Source organism: Myxocyprinus asiaticus, chromosome 31, assembly GCF_019703515.2.
Source record: "Myxocyprinus asiaticus isolate MX2 ecotype Aquarium Trade chromosome 31, UBuf_Myxa_2, whole genome shotgun sequence".
Classification (NCBI taxonomy): domain Eukaryota; kingdom Metazoa; phylum Chordata; class Actinopteri; order Cypriniformes; family Catostomidae; genus Myxocyprinus; species Myxocyprinus asiaticus.
The window spans coordinates 21,030,944-21,046,982 of NC_059374.1; the positions used below are offsets into that span (position 1 = coordinate 21,030,944).

Genomic DNA, 16,039 nt, shown 5'->3' on the forward strand with positions numbered 1-16,039 from the left:
TATTATTATCTCAATCTAAACAATTTTATTTAAGGATGCACTCTGATATCAAAGTGAAGAAGCTTATTAAAGCATTGCTTTTAAAATATTAACAGGGTCGTTGTTACTGATGTGAACAAAAAAGCGTGAATCTGCTGTGTACTTCTGTGCGTGGAGAGCAAATATACTCAAAATACTTGTTATTGATGCAGTGAGTTCTTGATGAAGGTTTTCATTCAGACCTCTCAGACATTGTTTGCTATTACGCAGAACAATTTCTCAACTGAGGTGAGGAGAATTTCAATTTGTTGCACAGTTGGTTTCCCTAGAGCTCGCAACTGTTGTCTGTTCTCTGATTCTCAGCCCATTTTGAGTTTCAAGGAAAGACAAATGTTCGCTTCTCACTTCAATAATGGTGGTCTTTCACAAGAGACACAAAGTCAATGCAGCAAAGAAAAACTGCACATGGCATTAAGGAAAGCCCCAGAGAACAGCACCAGTAAATCTAAAGAAGGCCGATCAATGAGGGGTCTAATTTGCACTGGAAATAACGTCTGCTTAATGGGTTGCTGTAAAATAGAGCCACATATCTATTTATCAGAAACGCATCCCTGAAAAGCTAGTTAGAAAGTTTAAACAACAATTGTTACTTCTTTAGAATAAAGCAAGTCTCTGCTATTTACTTGAGGTGCAACAAAAGATGCCCAAAGTACTAGCCAAAGAAAGATGTCCAGAACCAAAAAAATTTAATAAAAATTTGCTAAACGTTTCTTGCTTAGAAAATATGCTATTTTTGTTATACTTGTTCAAAACTGTTCAGATTGGTCTTCTAACAATGCAGTGGTTTTCAAACTGGGGTCGTTCTGCTTTCTAAAGACTAATCATAAGATTAACCACAGTTAAAGGGATAGTTCACCCAAAAAGGTGTTGGTGAGAAACAGATCAATAATTCTCCTCCCTGCCCAGTAGATGTCAATATGCACAAGAATGCGAATCAGCAAAACCAAAAGAAGAAGAATGTGAAAGTGGAAATTGATAGTCAGAAAGGACTGAAATATTGATCTGTTTCTCACCCACACCTATCATATCACTTCTGAAGACATGAATTAAACCACTGGAGTCTTATGGATTACTTTTATGCTGCCTTTATGTGCTTTTGGACCTTAAAAGTTCTGGCCACCATTCACTTGCATCGTGTGAACCTACAGAGCTGAGATATTCTTCAAAAATAATCTTCGTTTGTGTTCAGCAGAAGAAAGAAAGTCATACACATCTGGGATGGCATGAGGGTGAGTAAATGATGAGAGAATTTTAATTTTTGGGTAAACTATCCCTTTAATTTTTTAAATATTGCCAACTACAATGTTTCCCTTTAAATTGCCATTACATTTTAGGAAGGGGGTCCCTCAAAAGGGGATCATCATATTTAAGTGTCCTTCCTTGGCATCAAAAAGTTTGAAAATGGATGTGCTGAGTGACTCCAGCCAGGTCTCCTAAGCAACCAAATTGGCCCGGTTGCTAGGGAGGGTAGAGTCACATGGGGTAACCTCCTCGTGGTCGCTATAATGTGGTAAGTTGTCGGTGGGGCGTGTGGTGAGTTGAACGCGCTCAACATGCCACGTGATAAGATCCGCGGGTTGATGGTCTCAGATGCAGGGGCAACTGACATTCATCCTCCGCCACCTGGATTGAGGCGATTCACTACGCGACCACGAGGACTTAAAAGCGCACTGGGAATTGGGCATTCCAAATTGGGTGAAAAAGGGGTAAAATAAAAAAGAAAAAAAAAGAAAAAAAAAGTTTGAAACCCACTGATCTAACCAATGAAAATCATCATAACTGATATAACTTTCGACTCGCGAAGGAAATGCCATAATATTAAATACGCGCCACAGTAAACTGTCGCTTTAAGATTTGTTTGGTGCCGCGGGAGAAATACGTCCTGGCCTAGTGGACGCACTGAGAAAGTCCTCGCACTTCATTCTGCAGATCGCTGCTGTGAGCGGCACACGCGCACAGTCAAGCGTCGTATTCATACGCCAATGAGCTCAATGGATGAAACAGCCTATGAACTCTATGGACCGCAGTCAGCGCATCTTCAGCGGAGTCACATCCTAGCAGAATGAGTGATGGAGTGAGCGCACAAAACTAGTTAGACAACAGAACAGAGTCGTCATGCGACACCATATACAAAGTCTCGCGCATTTCAGAGGCGTTACTGAGACTTTATTGTAATGTATCGCTGTGGATATATTTAAGAGAGCAGTTGAAGTGTAGTGTAAATTGTTTATCTCTTGTTCTCATTTTTCCTCTCCTGATACGTTTCATATATGTTGTGGTGATCTTTGCCTTTAGTTTAAAAACCATAGTATACTTATGTCGTAAATAAAAGCGCATTTATCGTTGGAAGACGGACCAATGGCTTTTGCTGTCATAGGAACGCTATTACTGATGCTCTCCAACATCTACGGCTCTTTTGGTAAGTTAAAAAATACTCGTTTATTGATCCGCTGACGCGCGCGATGTTGGGTCGATGTACTGCGCGTGCAAATATGTTTGACTGTCAAAGTCATGCTGTTTATCTTTGTTCACTGTAAAGAGCCAGATGGCAACCAATTATGTGCCTCCAATGTTTCGCTTGCTGTATGTAATGCAATTCTTAATACAATTTATGGAACATGCAACAAATTCTCAACAATCCATTTATTTTTGCACTAGAAAATCCTCAATATACTACTAATGTTGAGTCACATCAGGTCACATCTGGGTTGTGCCATAACAGCCGCGGGAGACGATGATAAGAAAAGGTTTTCTATTTAAACATTTAAAAGGTCATCATCGCTCATACTTTATAAATGAACAATAGATGATGCTGACATCGGTATGCTGTGAATAGATATAACACAAGACATCTGTGTTTTTAAATATTTACGTTCAGGCACCTATGAAAGGGTAAGAGAGAATATTGAGCTTCATTACTTTATTGGGTAACAATGATAGGCTACAAGATAAGTATAATTACAGGTACCAATACCAATAGCAACAATATAGAATAGTAAAGGGAATATTAGACTATGTTATGATAAGAAATACTATTTATTTATTTTGTTTATTTATTTTTAGGTTTTTATGACAGTTTTCAATGTGCATTCTCAGAAAATCTGCTTAAAACTGGCCATAATACCCATTTTTACTCTGAGTTGCTATACTTATTAAAACTACTTGGTAACACTTTACAATAAGATTCAATTTGTTAACATTAGTTAAGAACATTAGTTAACATGAATTAACAACGAACAATACTTTTACAGCATTTATTCATCATGGTTAATGTTAATTTCAACATAAAGCAATACATTTTTTAAATAAAAAGTTGTATAGGTTAACATTAGTTAATGCACTATGAACTAACATGAACTATCAATTAAATTATGTAGATTTTTTTGTACATCAATGAATTAAATTTTTACTTAGGCTATAAACACTTCACTTACATTTAGCCTCTTTCCTATACTCTCTCACACACTTTCTTGTCTCTCACTGGGACTGCATCTTTTTTTACAAACATGCACACACACATGCACATACAGTCACACACAGAAACACACACACACACACACACACACACACACACACACACACACACACACACACACACATACATGTTGGTGCAGCTATCAATATGAGGACTCTCCATAGACATAATGATTTTTATACTATGCGAACTATAGATTCTATCCCCTGACCCTACCCCTAAACCTAACCCTCACAAAAAACATTCTGCATTTTTACATTTTCAATAAAACATCGTTTAGTATGTTTTTAAGCGATTTGAATTATGGGGACACTAGAAATGTCCTCATAAACCACATTTATAGCATTATACCCTTGTAATTACCGGTTTGTAACCTAAAAAAAAGTCCTTGTAAACCATTTAAACCTGCCCACATACACACACACACACACACACACACACACACACACACATTCCTGTTCAAAACAGACATGACAGATGTAACAAATATAACAAATAAACTAAATCTAAGGTACTATTGTCTAAAGGGGGTGTGGCGAGAGTAATGCACACATTAGTCTATAGAAGATTTGAAAGAGGAAATTGTCCACGTTACTCTGCACCCATCTGATGCCAAACCATCTTAAAGCATACTCATGCATCAACATTCGGCAGTTAATGCAAGCAAATAGAATAGATTTTGCTTAAAAACATAGTAAAGAAGTAATAATGTTGTGTACTTGTGTTGTTTTTATGTTTAGTTGAAAAAGAATAAGTTGGTTTCATAACTTTTGACAACCAAGTTGTATTGAGCAATTATGAGAAATAGGAAATTAATTCCAATTACTAGTAATTCTCACATTAGATGTTAATATAAATTGTATATTATGTTATATTTAGAGAGAATTTCACAGAATTGTTGATGTCTTCAAAAAAAGATGTCTTCACATGTATCACAGTGGTTTTGCTGTAGTTTATGCATATTTTGAAAAGTCATATTAATAACTTTTATATTTGCCAGTAAACATGCCAAAAATATAAATCTTTTTACATGTATGAACATATAAAAACGTATTAATGACTTACAATATAGCTTTAGATGAAAACCATCGGGTTATGAATTATTTATAAGCTTGAATTCCACCGGGACAAAATTGACCCGCGAATGCAAAAGTTGTTTGCAGAATCTGAGTGCAATAGGAGGGTTAACAAAGATTTTTAAATGCTGTAAAAAATATAACGGTTGCACTTAATTTTACAGTACGTGTACTTTCAGTATATTTACAGTGTATTTACCCAAGAAAATACTGACTAATATAATTAGGTAACTACATGTACTTAATATGGGTTAAGGTTAGGGTTAGGTTTAGGGTTAGTACTATAGTTTTTGTAATTATATAGTACGTAAATGTGGAACAGTACTGTAAAATAAAGTGCTACAAATATATCGTTCATTGATAGTTCATGATACCTAATGCATTAACTAATGTTAACGAATGGAATCTTATTGTAAAGTGTTACCAAGAAAATTGATCCATGATCTCCTATATGCTGCAATTTACAATACAAAAAAGTACAATAACAGTTACCAATACCAAACGTACCAGTTCAAGTTCTACTCGTAGAAAAGAAGGTAGTAGATTATGTTATGACAAGAAATGCTATTTATTAGTTTATTTATTTTAGATTTGTTTATTTGTTAGTGTTTTAGGGCTGGTCACGATACCATTTGTTACTGTGTGAGCAGGAACAGAAAACAAAATTGACACAAGAACTGTTTTCATGGTCGCCTATATTCTGCAGTGGGCTTACTGGTGAATTGACCTGTAAGAGGCTGATCTAATATGTTTGGCAGGTGCAAGGAGGGATGCAACTGCTGTATCATCAATCTGCATGAGGTCTGCATGATGTGTCCCCCTGCTGAGACTAGCTTAATGGCCTTCTGCATTAAAGGAGACAGCGGCTGCTGTACACAGCAAGCTTTAGAAACAGACTTTATAAGTTATGCATCCGTCACCCCATTGTCACCCCATTGTGGGGATGCACAGAATGAACATTCTGAAAGGGGGCTTAAAATAGAGAAATGCCTGTATTAATATGCAGTGGGTTTATCGATTTGACTGTCAGCTGAATATGAAAAGCATGCTGTGGTTTAGAAAAAGTTCTGAGTTAAAACACTGTATAATGTGAAAGATGATAGATAATACAAGATAATTGCAGACTTCATATTCTGGTTGCTAAGAGACGTCTGTACCACAGGCGGATCGGTTAGAAGGATGGATTCTCAAATTGTTTTTTAAGGTTTTGCTACTTTCACCATGATGGCCACAGATGAAATAGTTAATATAAAACAGATTTGTAATCAGCATCATTGCTTTCTCCAAGAGTAATATAATTTCATATAGTGTGAATGGATTAAATGAAACTCTTTTAATCCAGTGTCACACCGATTATTTTAATACATATTTAAATGTTTACACCATTTACAGTGACAAAATCATATCATTGCTACTTTGTAGAGCAATGATTCATTTGGCTTATTGCTTTTCACTAGCAAATAATCGACCCAGCTTTAATTTTCATAAGTAAATGTGTTTGTTCCTTAAATAGTGTGTATGTGGGTGTGTTTGTGTATACAGTATATTTGAATTGCAGACCACAAAATCTCCCATAACTGTCATTAATGGAATAGGTCTGAAGCTTAGAACTGACAACAAAAGCCGTGCAGTTTGTGTTACTCAGTGGATGCAGTCATGTTAGGGCAAATTACCAGCTAAGAGGTTGAATGGGGCTGACTGAGATAATGGTTCTGAAATGGTGACAAAAGCCAGCAGAGATCTAAGCTGTCAGAGTTAGTAGATAAGAATACTTTTTGTGGTGATGTAAAAAGCACTGTACTTTGGCATAATTATGGGTCAAGCATTCATACCAGTGGATAACACAACATTGCTGATCTCTTTCATAAACATCTGTTTTACCTTATTCTTTGATCAGCATACACTGGTATGCACCCATTAGCAAAAAAAGCATTAGATCATTACTGAATCCAGGGAGCCAGGTTGAGGCTCATGTTATTTTAATGTGTTTGAAGCAAACAGCTTTGAAAATACGGCTGGGCGTGCTCTGCCTGGTCACTGTTTTCATAACGTATTAGCATTTACAATGGTACATTTAAGCCCTAAGGAAAAGAGGGTGAAGCATGTCTAATATTTGTAAATATTAATTAATGTAACGCATTAAATAATGGCATAGCTCGTAGACCAGCGCTAAATATAACTCCCTTCAGCAGTATTTCAGAAGAAGACACTTGATTTGTTGTACTCTGAAGAGCAAATCACATTTTTATGACATAACTTTAGCAGCAAAATATGCTTCATTAATCAGTCATAGTATCTCACAATATCTATATTTAAATTTGTTAATTATTGTCTTTAGTAAATTCATTGGTATCAGTGGCAGTCATGCAGTCACACATAGGAATGTCGTGATTATACAGTTTCACTATTAACACGGTTAATTCAATTATTATACTGGTCAAAAACCAAATTGGCAAAAATACGTAAGGAATAATTGCCGACGGACCTTTAAATTATTAAAAAAATAATGCATTATTTTTTAATAATTCAATTATAAGTCAATTCATCACTTATACCAGGGTTACCACACCACAAGACATCTTTCAGGGTTTTATCACAAGACATTTTCAGGTTTTCATCCCTTAGAGAGAGAGAAACAGGGCATGCGAGGGTGCTTTCCACAGATATTAAAATAAATGATTGTTTATCATTCTTATGTGGTTTACTTAGCCAATGTGTATGTCTTATTAGGTTATTTTGTTGTGGTAGCCTGTAGGGCTCTTTTAAATAACTGAAATAATTTGGCAAAGTGATATGGAACCGTTATGCGGTCAAGAACTGGAACTACTTAGTAGGTCCTCGTGGTAGCGCGGTTACTCACCTCAATCTGGGTGGTGGAGGACAAGTCTCAGTTGCCTCCGCTTCTGAGACCGTCAATCCGCGCATCTTATCATGTGGCTGGTTGTGCATGACACCGCGGAGACTCCGCATGTGGAGGCTCATGCTACTTTCCGCGATCCATGCACAACTTACCACGCACCCCATTGAGAGCGAGAACCACTAATCGTGACCACGAGGAGGTTACCCCATGTGACTCTACCCTCCCTAGCAACCGGGCCAATTCTGTTGCTTAAGAGACCTGGCTGGAGTCACTCAGCACACCCTGGATTCAAACTCGCGACTCCAGGGGTGGTAGTCAGCGTCAATACTCGCTGAGCTACCCAGGCCCCCCAATATATAATGATTAAATAATTATAAATAGTTATATTTAAATATTATAAATTATATATATATATATATATATGTTATTATTATTATTATTATAAAAAATTACAATATATTACATTATTTGGGCACACAAGTTAAGCATTAAAAGACAATACAAAAAGTGACTTTAGGATGCAATATATTGTTTATTTCCATATTACTGAACATAAGCCTATTATTGGTCTACAGTTCACAGCAATCCATTTTGCAATTTAATTTGTCAGTTAGTCCGAGATTTATTATAAGGGCTTGTTTAAGGACGTGTCAATGTACACCTGCGTCAGACGGACGCTTTTGGAGAATCTCGGTTGCATTGCATCATACACAAACCGTTTTAAGGTTGCTGTGTCAAGTTAAACTAAGTTTGAAACTTCGAAGTCTTGAGATCCCTGCCTTCGGATTTGTGCATCATCAAGCTGTGTATGTTGTTGTCTGCTTTCGGTAAGTGTGGTTTGTTCTCTGTCTCTATGAGCTGCACGTTGCTTATACCTTATTTTCTCTTTAAAATGTTCTCTTATTTTCTCTTTTATCCATGATGACCATGAAAGGGAAACAATCTTTTAAATATTAAAGTTGGTAGAAGAAAGTTAAAAATACACTCCTTCATAATTTTATTTCTTTATTTATGTCATTTATCTTTCATAATAACACTGTACGTTTGAATATCTACAACGAAAATGCAATGTTGTTGATTAATATCAAGTTGTGTTTTAATGTGCGAGCTTATAATCATGTCTCAGGTGTTTGAGTCATAAGTGTCCAAATGTTTATTGGATGAACACCCTTGCCAGTGCCCGAATTCGTGTTCACTGTATCACTGTACTAATTCATGGCATAGGGATCTAGGGAGCTGATTCAGACAAACCGTTATGGTTATGCATTTTTGAAGTGACTCTAAGCACTCCGCTTACATTAAAGTGCGTCATTCTGCATCTGGATGTGCATAAGCACTGTAGTGCTGTTGGTGCTTCTCTTATTATATACTTCCTATTTATTTGATGTGTATTTATCAGTTTTCCTATTGTAGGGCTGCGCTTAGCATCCATATCCTTAAGAAATGCATCCACTAACACATTCAATTGTGATATCAGTGCTTTTGCATAATAAGAAAATTTACAAATAATCGTAAAACTGGTTAACCGAGATCATTGTTTTAGTTAATTAAATTGATTTGTTTGCACTAAAGAAAAAGGAGCTATAAAATAGTGTCTGCTTCCCTGTGAAATTGTGTCTGTCTGTCTTTGGGTTCCTGTAGCTCAGCTGTAGAGCATGGCACTAGCAATGCCCAGATTGATCGCACTGCAAATACGGCAACAGTAGGTCAGAAGTTTTGCTGCTGAAATCAGTCTGTGCTTACCGAAATTTGAACTACTGCCCCCAGTGGCTGAAGCTGAAAGTGTTGTTGAACATATTGGCATGTGTTAGCTCCAGTTTCTGGGTGAAATGTCCATTGATTGGCTCCAAAAGCAAATTGTATTTTTAATATTAAATGATCCCCAACCCTAAACCTAACCGTCAATGCTGAATTTGTTTTAATTTAGAGCAAAAATGCAACCTCTGAATCATGCTCTCCATTGTTCATGTTATAGTGATTACTTCGTGGTTCCAACAGGACCAGAACCCGCAACTCGAAAACCCGTAAAAGCTTGAATTGATGCAAAAATGCTTGATGGGGGATGGCGTTCAGTAATTTGGCTGAACAGAGTTCATTTCAGGGTACATGAATTTTGGAAGCGACATGTCAATTTTCTGTGATCATGTTGCAATGCCAAGGTCAGTGGTTTGGTACCCAGGGAACACATAAACTGCTAAAATGTGTACCTTGAATGCACTGTAAGCCGCTGAGGATAAAAACATCTGCCAAATGCATAAATGTAAAATTCTTTGCTGTGACCCTCTGAGTATAAGTCGATGCTGAAGAAACGGAATATTAATTCACTGGCATATTGCATCTGCTGTTGTATCTCTCACAGGTCTCTTTTACTCTGATACTGTATGTATGTCAAAATTTCCACATATACAGGTTCACAAACAACATGTCATGAATTTGATCATTTCAGTGCATGAAATTTCTATGCAGTAAAATGTTAAATTCATCCGAAACCCAGGAAAACACTTTTTATTTTTTCACCAGTCAGGGAATCTACCACTGAGACATACTGTGAAAATTAGGATCACACATATTTCTCTTGTGAGTTATGTGTGTAAATATTTAACGACACTTTGACTACTTGACAGAACCTTGAAGAGAATTTGAGTGTTTTCTCATGATTATGCTTTGGGAATAATTTGGATCACGTTTGCCCTTATGTCACTTTCTTTCTCTCAAGATTTTTGTATTACATTTTATACAAACCTAGTAATGTGCTTTTATACTTCTCAATCACACATTCTAAAGGAAGCAGCGACTGTGTACAACGTAAATCCCTGACTGATAATTATCCTTTTAAATCGGGATGGCTTGCTCTTTTCATCCGTGATGGGATTGAAAAGGGCAGGCTTTTATTAGTTTCTTTCACTCTCTCACAAGGACCAATTAGCTTGCCTTAACTTTTAAAATGATGGTGCCTCTGAGTAGTGGGGAGGTATAATCCTGAGTGTAGAAACATACTTATGTGGAGTGTAATGTGCAGCAGGAGGCTGATGAACTATTGAGGTGTTCATTACTGAGTTTTTATGAAAGTCATTAGCAATGCCATTGGATTTTGTTCCACCAAGAAAATACACTTTGCGCTCTCTAAGGGCTGTTTTTTCCACCAAAGGGCTTTCAGACAAATTAAGCTTTAATCAAAAAAGCTGTATATTCCATATGTAGGGCTATTATTTAATTCTCTTTCACACAAAATCTTTGTTTTGTTTTTTTATCATGGTGGGGACTTTACATTGACATTGTTAGCTAAGATATTACGTAACATTGATGACTTTGGCATTTACATTTGACATTGTTAACTGAGATATTTTCTATCCCTTTACCCTACCCCTAAACCTAACCCTCACACAAACCTTACATTTTCATAAAGACATCATTTATTATGTTTTTAAGCCGTTTCCCTTGTGGGGATCATTGACTGCTCTCCACAATGTCGGTTTACTGTTTACTGTCCTTGTGGGAACATTTGGTCCCCATGATGAAGGCAATCCTCGACCCTTCCCCACTCCACATCCAAATAAATAATTGTAGAGATGCATCAATATGAAAATGTTTGGCCGATTTGATACCGATTTTAAAAAAACCATAGGCTGATAATGATACCGATATTTTGCCACTTACCTTATTTTGTCATCAGATCACTGTTTTACTAAGAAATGCATAACATTTTTTATAAAGAGGATCAAAAGCATTTTTACTGTTCTAACAATAAATAGGTTCCAATATATATAATTTTCGATATCTCAGAAGTCAAAGTCTGCTGGTTTCAAAGCGTTTTGGATGGTTTCCCTTATGATGTAGCCTATAGGTAACTCTCACGTCCGTTTATGGCATTTTTTTCTGCATTAACGTGACAATGAGAAAGAATAAAAATTAATAATTACATGTTCTTAGACGTGCCAACCCTTCTAGATGCTGTGGCTTTTATTAGTTCTGGATTGTGCATTTGAATTCACAGAGTTTTTACAAAGTGTGTTACAAATTAATTGTAAAAAACCATTGGTTTTTCATATTGGCATTTTCATGTTTATTACCAATATGCCCATGGTTTTAATTTGGTCAGTAATTGGCTGTCAAATATTGGTAGCCGATACATCGGTGCATCCCTAAATAATTGCTTTATAATCTCACTGAGCACTTTATTATGAAACCTATGGTCCTAATAAAGTGCCTGACATGGTCTTCTGCTGTTGTAGTCCATCCGCCTCAAGGTTCGACGTTGTAAGGGGGTTAGAGGGAAAAGGAGGAGGCGAGAATCGGCTTGAGAACTTAAATAATAATTTAATGAACAACTTAAACAAAAACACACAACCATAAACACACACAGTACAGCTGCCTGTAATTCTCTCTCTCTCGAACTGTCGTCCCCGGCTGCCTTTATCCCTCGCGCCCCATCAGGCTGATTGGGGACCGGGCGTGCGACATTCCAGCCCGGCCCCGCCCTCCTCGGCTCTACAGATGTGTTGTGCATTCTGAGATGCTATTCTGCTCACTGCAATTGTACAGAGCGGTTTTCTGAATTACCATAGCCTTTCTGTCAGCTCGAACCAGTCTGGCCATTCTCCGTTGATCTCTCTCATCAACAAGGAGTTTCCCTCTGCAGAACTGCCGCTCACTGGATGTTTTTGGCACCATTTTGAGTAAACTCTAGAGACTGTTGTGTGTGAAAATCCCAGGAGATCAGCAGTTACAGAAATATTCAAACTAGCCCGTCTGGCACCAACAATCATGCCACGGTCGAGATCAAATTTTTTCCCCATTCTGATGGTTGATGTGAACATTAACTGAAGCTCCTGACCCGTATCTGCATGGTTTTATGCATTGCACTGCTGCCACACGATTGGCTGATTAGATAATCGCATGAATAATTAGGTGTACAGGTGTTCCTAATAAAGTGATAATTGAGTGTATTTCAGTAGATTTTATTAATAGGTTTTTAAGCTCACTTTTGGGGGACAGGATTGTCCCCAAACTATAGCTAAGTACATGCGTTCACACACACACACACACACACACACACACACACACACACACACACACACACACACACACGTTGGTGCAGTTATCATTATGAGGACTCTCCATAGACATAATGATTTTTATACTGTACAAACTATAGATTCTATCCCCTAACCCTAACCCTACCCCTAAAGCTAACCCTCACAAAAAACATTCTGCATTTTTACATTTTCAATAAAACATTGTTTAGTATGTTTTTTAAGCGATTTGAATTATGGGGACACTAGCAACATAAACCACATTTATAGCATAATACCCTTGTAATTACCAGTTTGTAGCCTAAAAAATGTCCTCATAAACCACTTAAACCTGCCCACACACACACATACACACACACCTTATCAACCATGAAATTTTCCACCCTTTTAACATCAAGTAAAACTCAAAACAAAGCCACTGCAGTGCATTGTAATGTATGTACTCCACATCTTAAAAGCCCTTGCGAACATATAAGAAACCCTCTCTGTTCATTCCATAGCTCGGGCTGGAGCAGAATTCAGCACTAATGGGCGTTGAAGTTTGGAGGCTTATTCACCAGCAGCAGCCATGCTAGCCTCAGCCTTAATGTCAGCTTATTTGAACTTTTCACTGATTTCGTATAGCTCTCGGGGCTGAAAGCTTAATAGGTGCTGAGTCATCAACCTTTCAGAGGTCCATCCCAGCTCTTTTCCCACTGGCCATTAGAAGTCTCTCTTCCCTCATTGAATCTTTTGACTGATACTGGCTAGTAGTGTAGTTTTAGAGTGTTGTGTGCTTAAATGTTATGTTTCACCAGTACCCCAGTCATCCCTGTTACTGAATATTTTGTACTACTGTATATACATGTTAGATTTTGTTAAAAATGTCATGTCAAGTGGTTCCACGCAATTATTTAAAGGGATAGTTCACCCAAAAATGCAAATGCATCCTAGTGCTCTGTGTATGCATCAAGCTTGAAATCATGATGGTGCCTAGAGACTGCAATGTCAAGATTTATAGTGTAAAAGGAGTTACATTTTTATGAGAGAAATATAATTTTTGGGTGAACTATTATCTCCCAGACCCTGCTAATCTTTACTGTTGATTCCACACAGGGTCTCGCCCACGTTTAGAGGATGTTTCCCCCAGGATAGTGGAGAATCCCTCTGATCTGATCGTGTCAAAGGGTGAGCCGGCCACTTTGAACTGCAAGGCAGAGGGTCGTCCCATGCCCACGGTGGAGTGGTACAAAGATGGTGAGCATGTTGAAACCGATAAGGATGACCCTCGCTCCCACCGCATGCTGCTGCCTAGCGGCTCTCTTTTTTTCCTGCGCATCGTGCATGGACGCCGCAGCAAGCCTGATGAGGGTGTTTACACTTGTGTGGCCCGCAATTACCTAGGAGAGGCTGTTAGCCGAAACGCCTCACTGGAAGTAGCCGGTAAGTCCATTTTGATGAATTCCACCTTTTTCCGTATACATCTGGATGGAACACAACTGAAATAAAAGTAATCTCTCCCTCTCAGACATGGCCTGAGGTTTTGTTTTTTGAGTTCTTTTCATGGCAGGCAGCTCGTGAGTTTTTTCCTATTATAACACTGGGCTGTAATTGTGTTCTGCTGTTCAGCTGTGCTCCAGGCCTTTGGCTCAGTCATAATCCAGCTCTCTGGCACTGGAACGACTCCATATCCAGCTCCTCTGCCAGAAGAAACTGGATTTGCAAGTCGATTGATTAGGATAGGAATGCAAGTAATTAGAATCCCCAAAGTTTCCCCATTAAAAACACAAAACAGCAACTTTATGTTGCCTATTTTCCACATGGCTGTCTCCTTTCCCCTTATGCAAACCATGTCAATTACAATTCACAACTTAAATTGCTCATAGCTGCCTGATCTTATCACAAGTCTGATAAGAGGTTTCTGGCTCTTTGGTGTGCTTTCTGGAGCTTCGTGATGGAGGTAAGGCTGATCTAATGTATAAGTTAGAGCAGGGGTTCTTAAACTGAAGTAAGTCAGGCCCCCCCAGAGAGGCAAGTGTAACTGCTGAGGGAGTGTTGAGCCCTTGGAACCATTATTATACCTAATTTCGTTGTACCTGTGCAATAATAATTGTATTTATACAATGACAATAAAGATATTCTATTCTATTCTATTATAGACTTTTGCTTACAGTCCCAGGGTGTAGTGAATAACAGCACCTGCTGGGTGAAAATTATTTGCAATCATGCTCTCAGTGGTAGATCTAATCCTGTATCCGAAATACTTAGACTCTCAAATAGATGTTCATTTTTGGGCTACTATATACAGTATAGCAGGGAGAGAAATATTAGTTATTATTACTACTTAAATGTGATGTGCGTTATTTTTTTAATGTTAAAAATAAGGCTGTCAATCGATTACAATTTTTAATCGAATTAATTACATGGAATGCTGAATAATTATTCGAATGAATTGCAGTGAATCTCATATAAATATTCACTGAGAAATCCCCTCAAATAACAATAATTCATTAATGATCAAATAATTATATTAAAATAATAGTTATATTTAAATAATTATAAATTATATATGTTAAAAATGTATTCAGATAATTAAAATGCATTACATTATTGTGGCAGACAAGTAAAGAATTGATGAGAGAACACAAAAATTGGCTTTAGAATCCGATATATTGTTTGAGCATCCTGACCAGCCTGAAATAGCATCGCTGGCTCGACCAATGGAAAGAGTTTGGGGGACTATCTGTTTGTCCAACCAATAGAAGAAGTGAGTGTTTAGGAAACATGTTTAAAAACAGTCATTATGTTGCCTTGAAACATTTCTTTCTTTCTTTTTTCTTTCTTTCTTTCTTTCAAACTATTTTAAACTTTTAGGCCAGGCTTGACAAACTTTACCTATCTACTTTATTTGTGCAATTTCATTTGGTGACTCTAGTGGCGCAGACTTTTAGCAGATTTGTTTTTTAGAATGTGATATATTATTGCCATAAGATTTGCTGAATGGTGCTATGTGGCCAATTACTTTTTGGGCTGCTATAAAAGGAATGGAGGGGTATACAGGCTGGGTATTATAGTAACACACTTGGCACAGTATCTTAATGCTTAGAAAAAACTATATATTTAGGATGTGAAATAATTGTTTTCAGAAGATTTGCCGAATAGTATTTTGTGACCATTGACTCCAAGTCATAATTACTGCATAGAACCTTACAATATGTCCTCTAGGCAAGCCTTGAACACAGAGGATTATTTATTACAGACAATTAAAGAAGAGAGAATAATTTTTAGCTCTCCAAACCACATAAGACCCACACTCAGCACTCCTGCATACCTCAGATCAAGCTGGATATGAGCTCTTATTGCCCAATGCTCATGTTTTAAGTGCTCGTCCTTGTGGAGGATGAAGCGATGAGTCTCGGGTCATACACAGAGAGACCTGACTCACCGCAGGCTGTATCTTCTCCTCAGCAGTGATTAATGTGCTAATTAGAGCTGGATAGTTGCCAGCGAGACCACATTGTGAGGGCAGGGTGGGTGGTTTATGAAGATGAAGGATCCTGAAGGGTACAACAGGTGA

At 37.5% G+C, this 16,039-nt stretch overlaps 1 protein-coding gene across 2 annotated transcripts in view; it reads left to right on the plus strand.

The window, feature by feature from the left end:
* Positions 1–1,630: 1,630 nt before the first annotated feature.
* LOC127421736 (roundabout homolog 2-like) overlaps positions 1,631–16,039 on the plus strand; it is a 94,475-nt gene continuing 80,066 nt past the window's right edge. For both annotated transcript variants that reach the window (XM_051664805.1, XM_051664806.1), the window contains exons 1-2: positions 1,631–2,458; positions 13,579–13,905. In XM_051664805.1, coding sequence (XP_051520765.1) covers positions 2,398–2,458; positions 13,579–13,905 — 388 coding nt within the window. In that variant the 5' untranslated portion in view covers positions 1,631–2,397. The remainder of the gene's footprint in view (positions 2,459–13,578; positions 13,906–16,039) is intronic.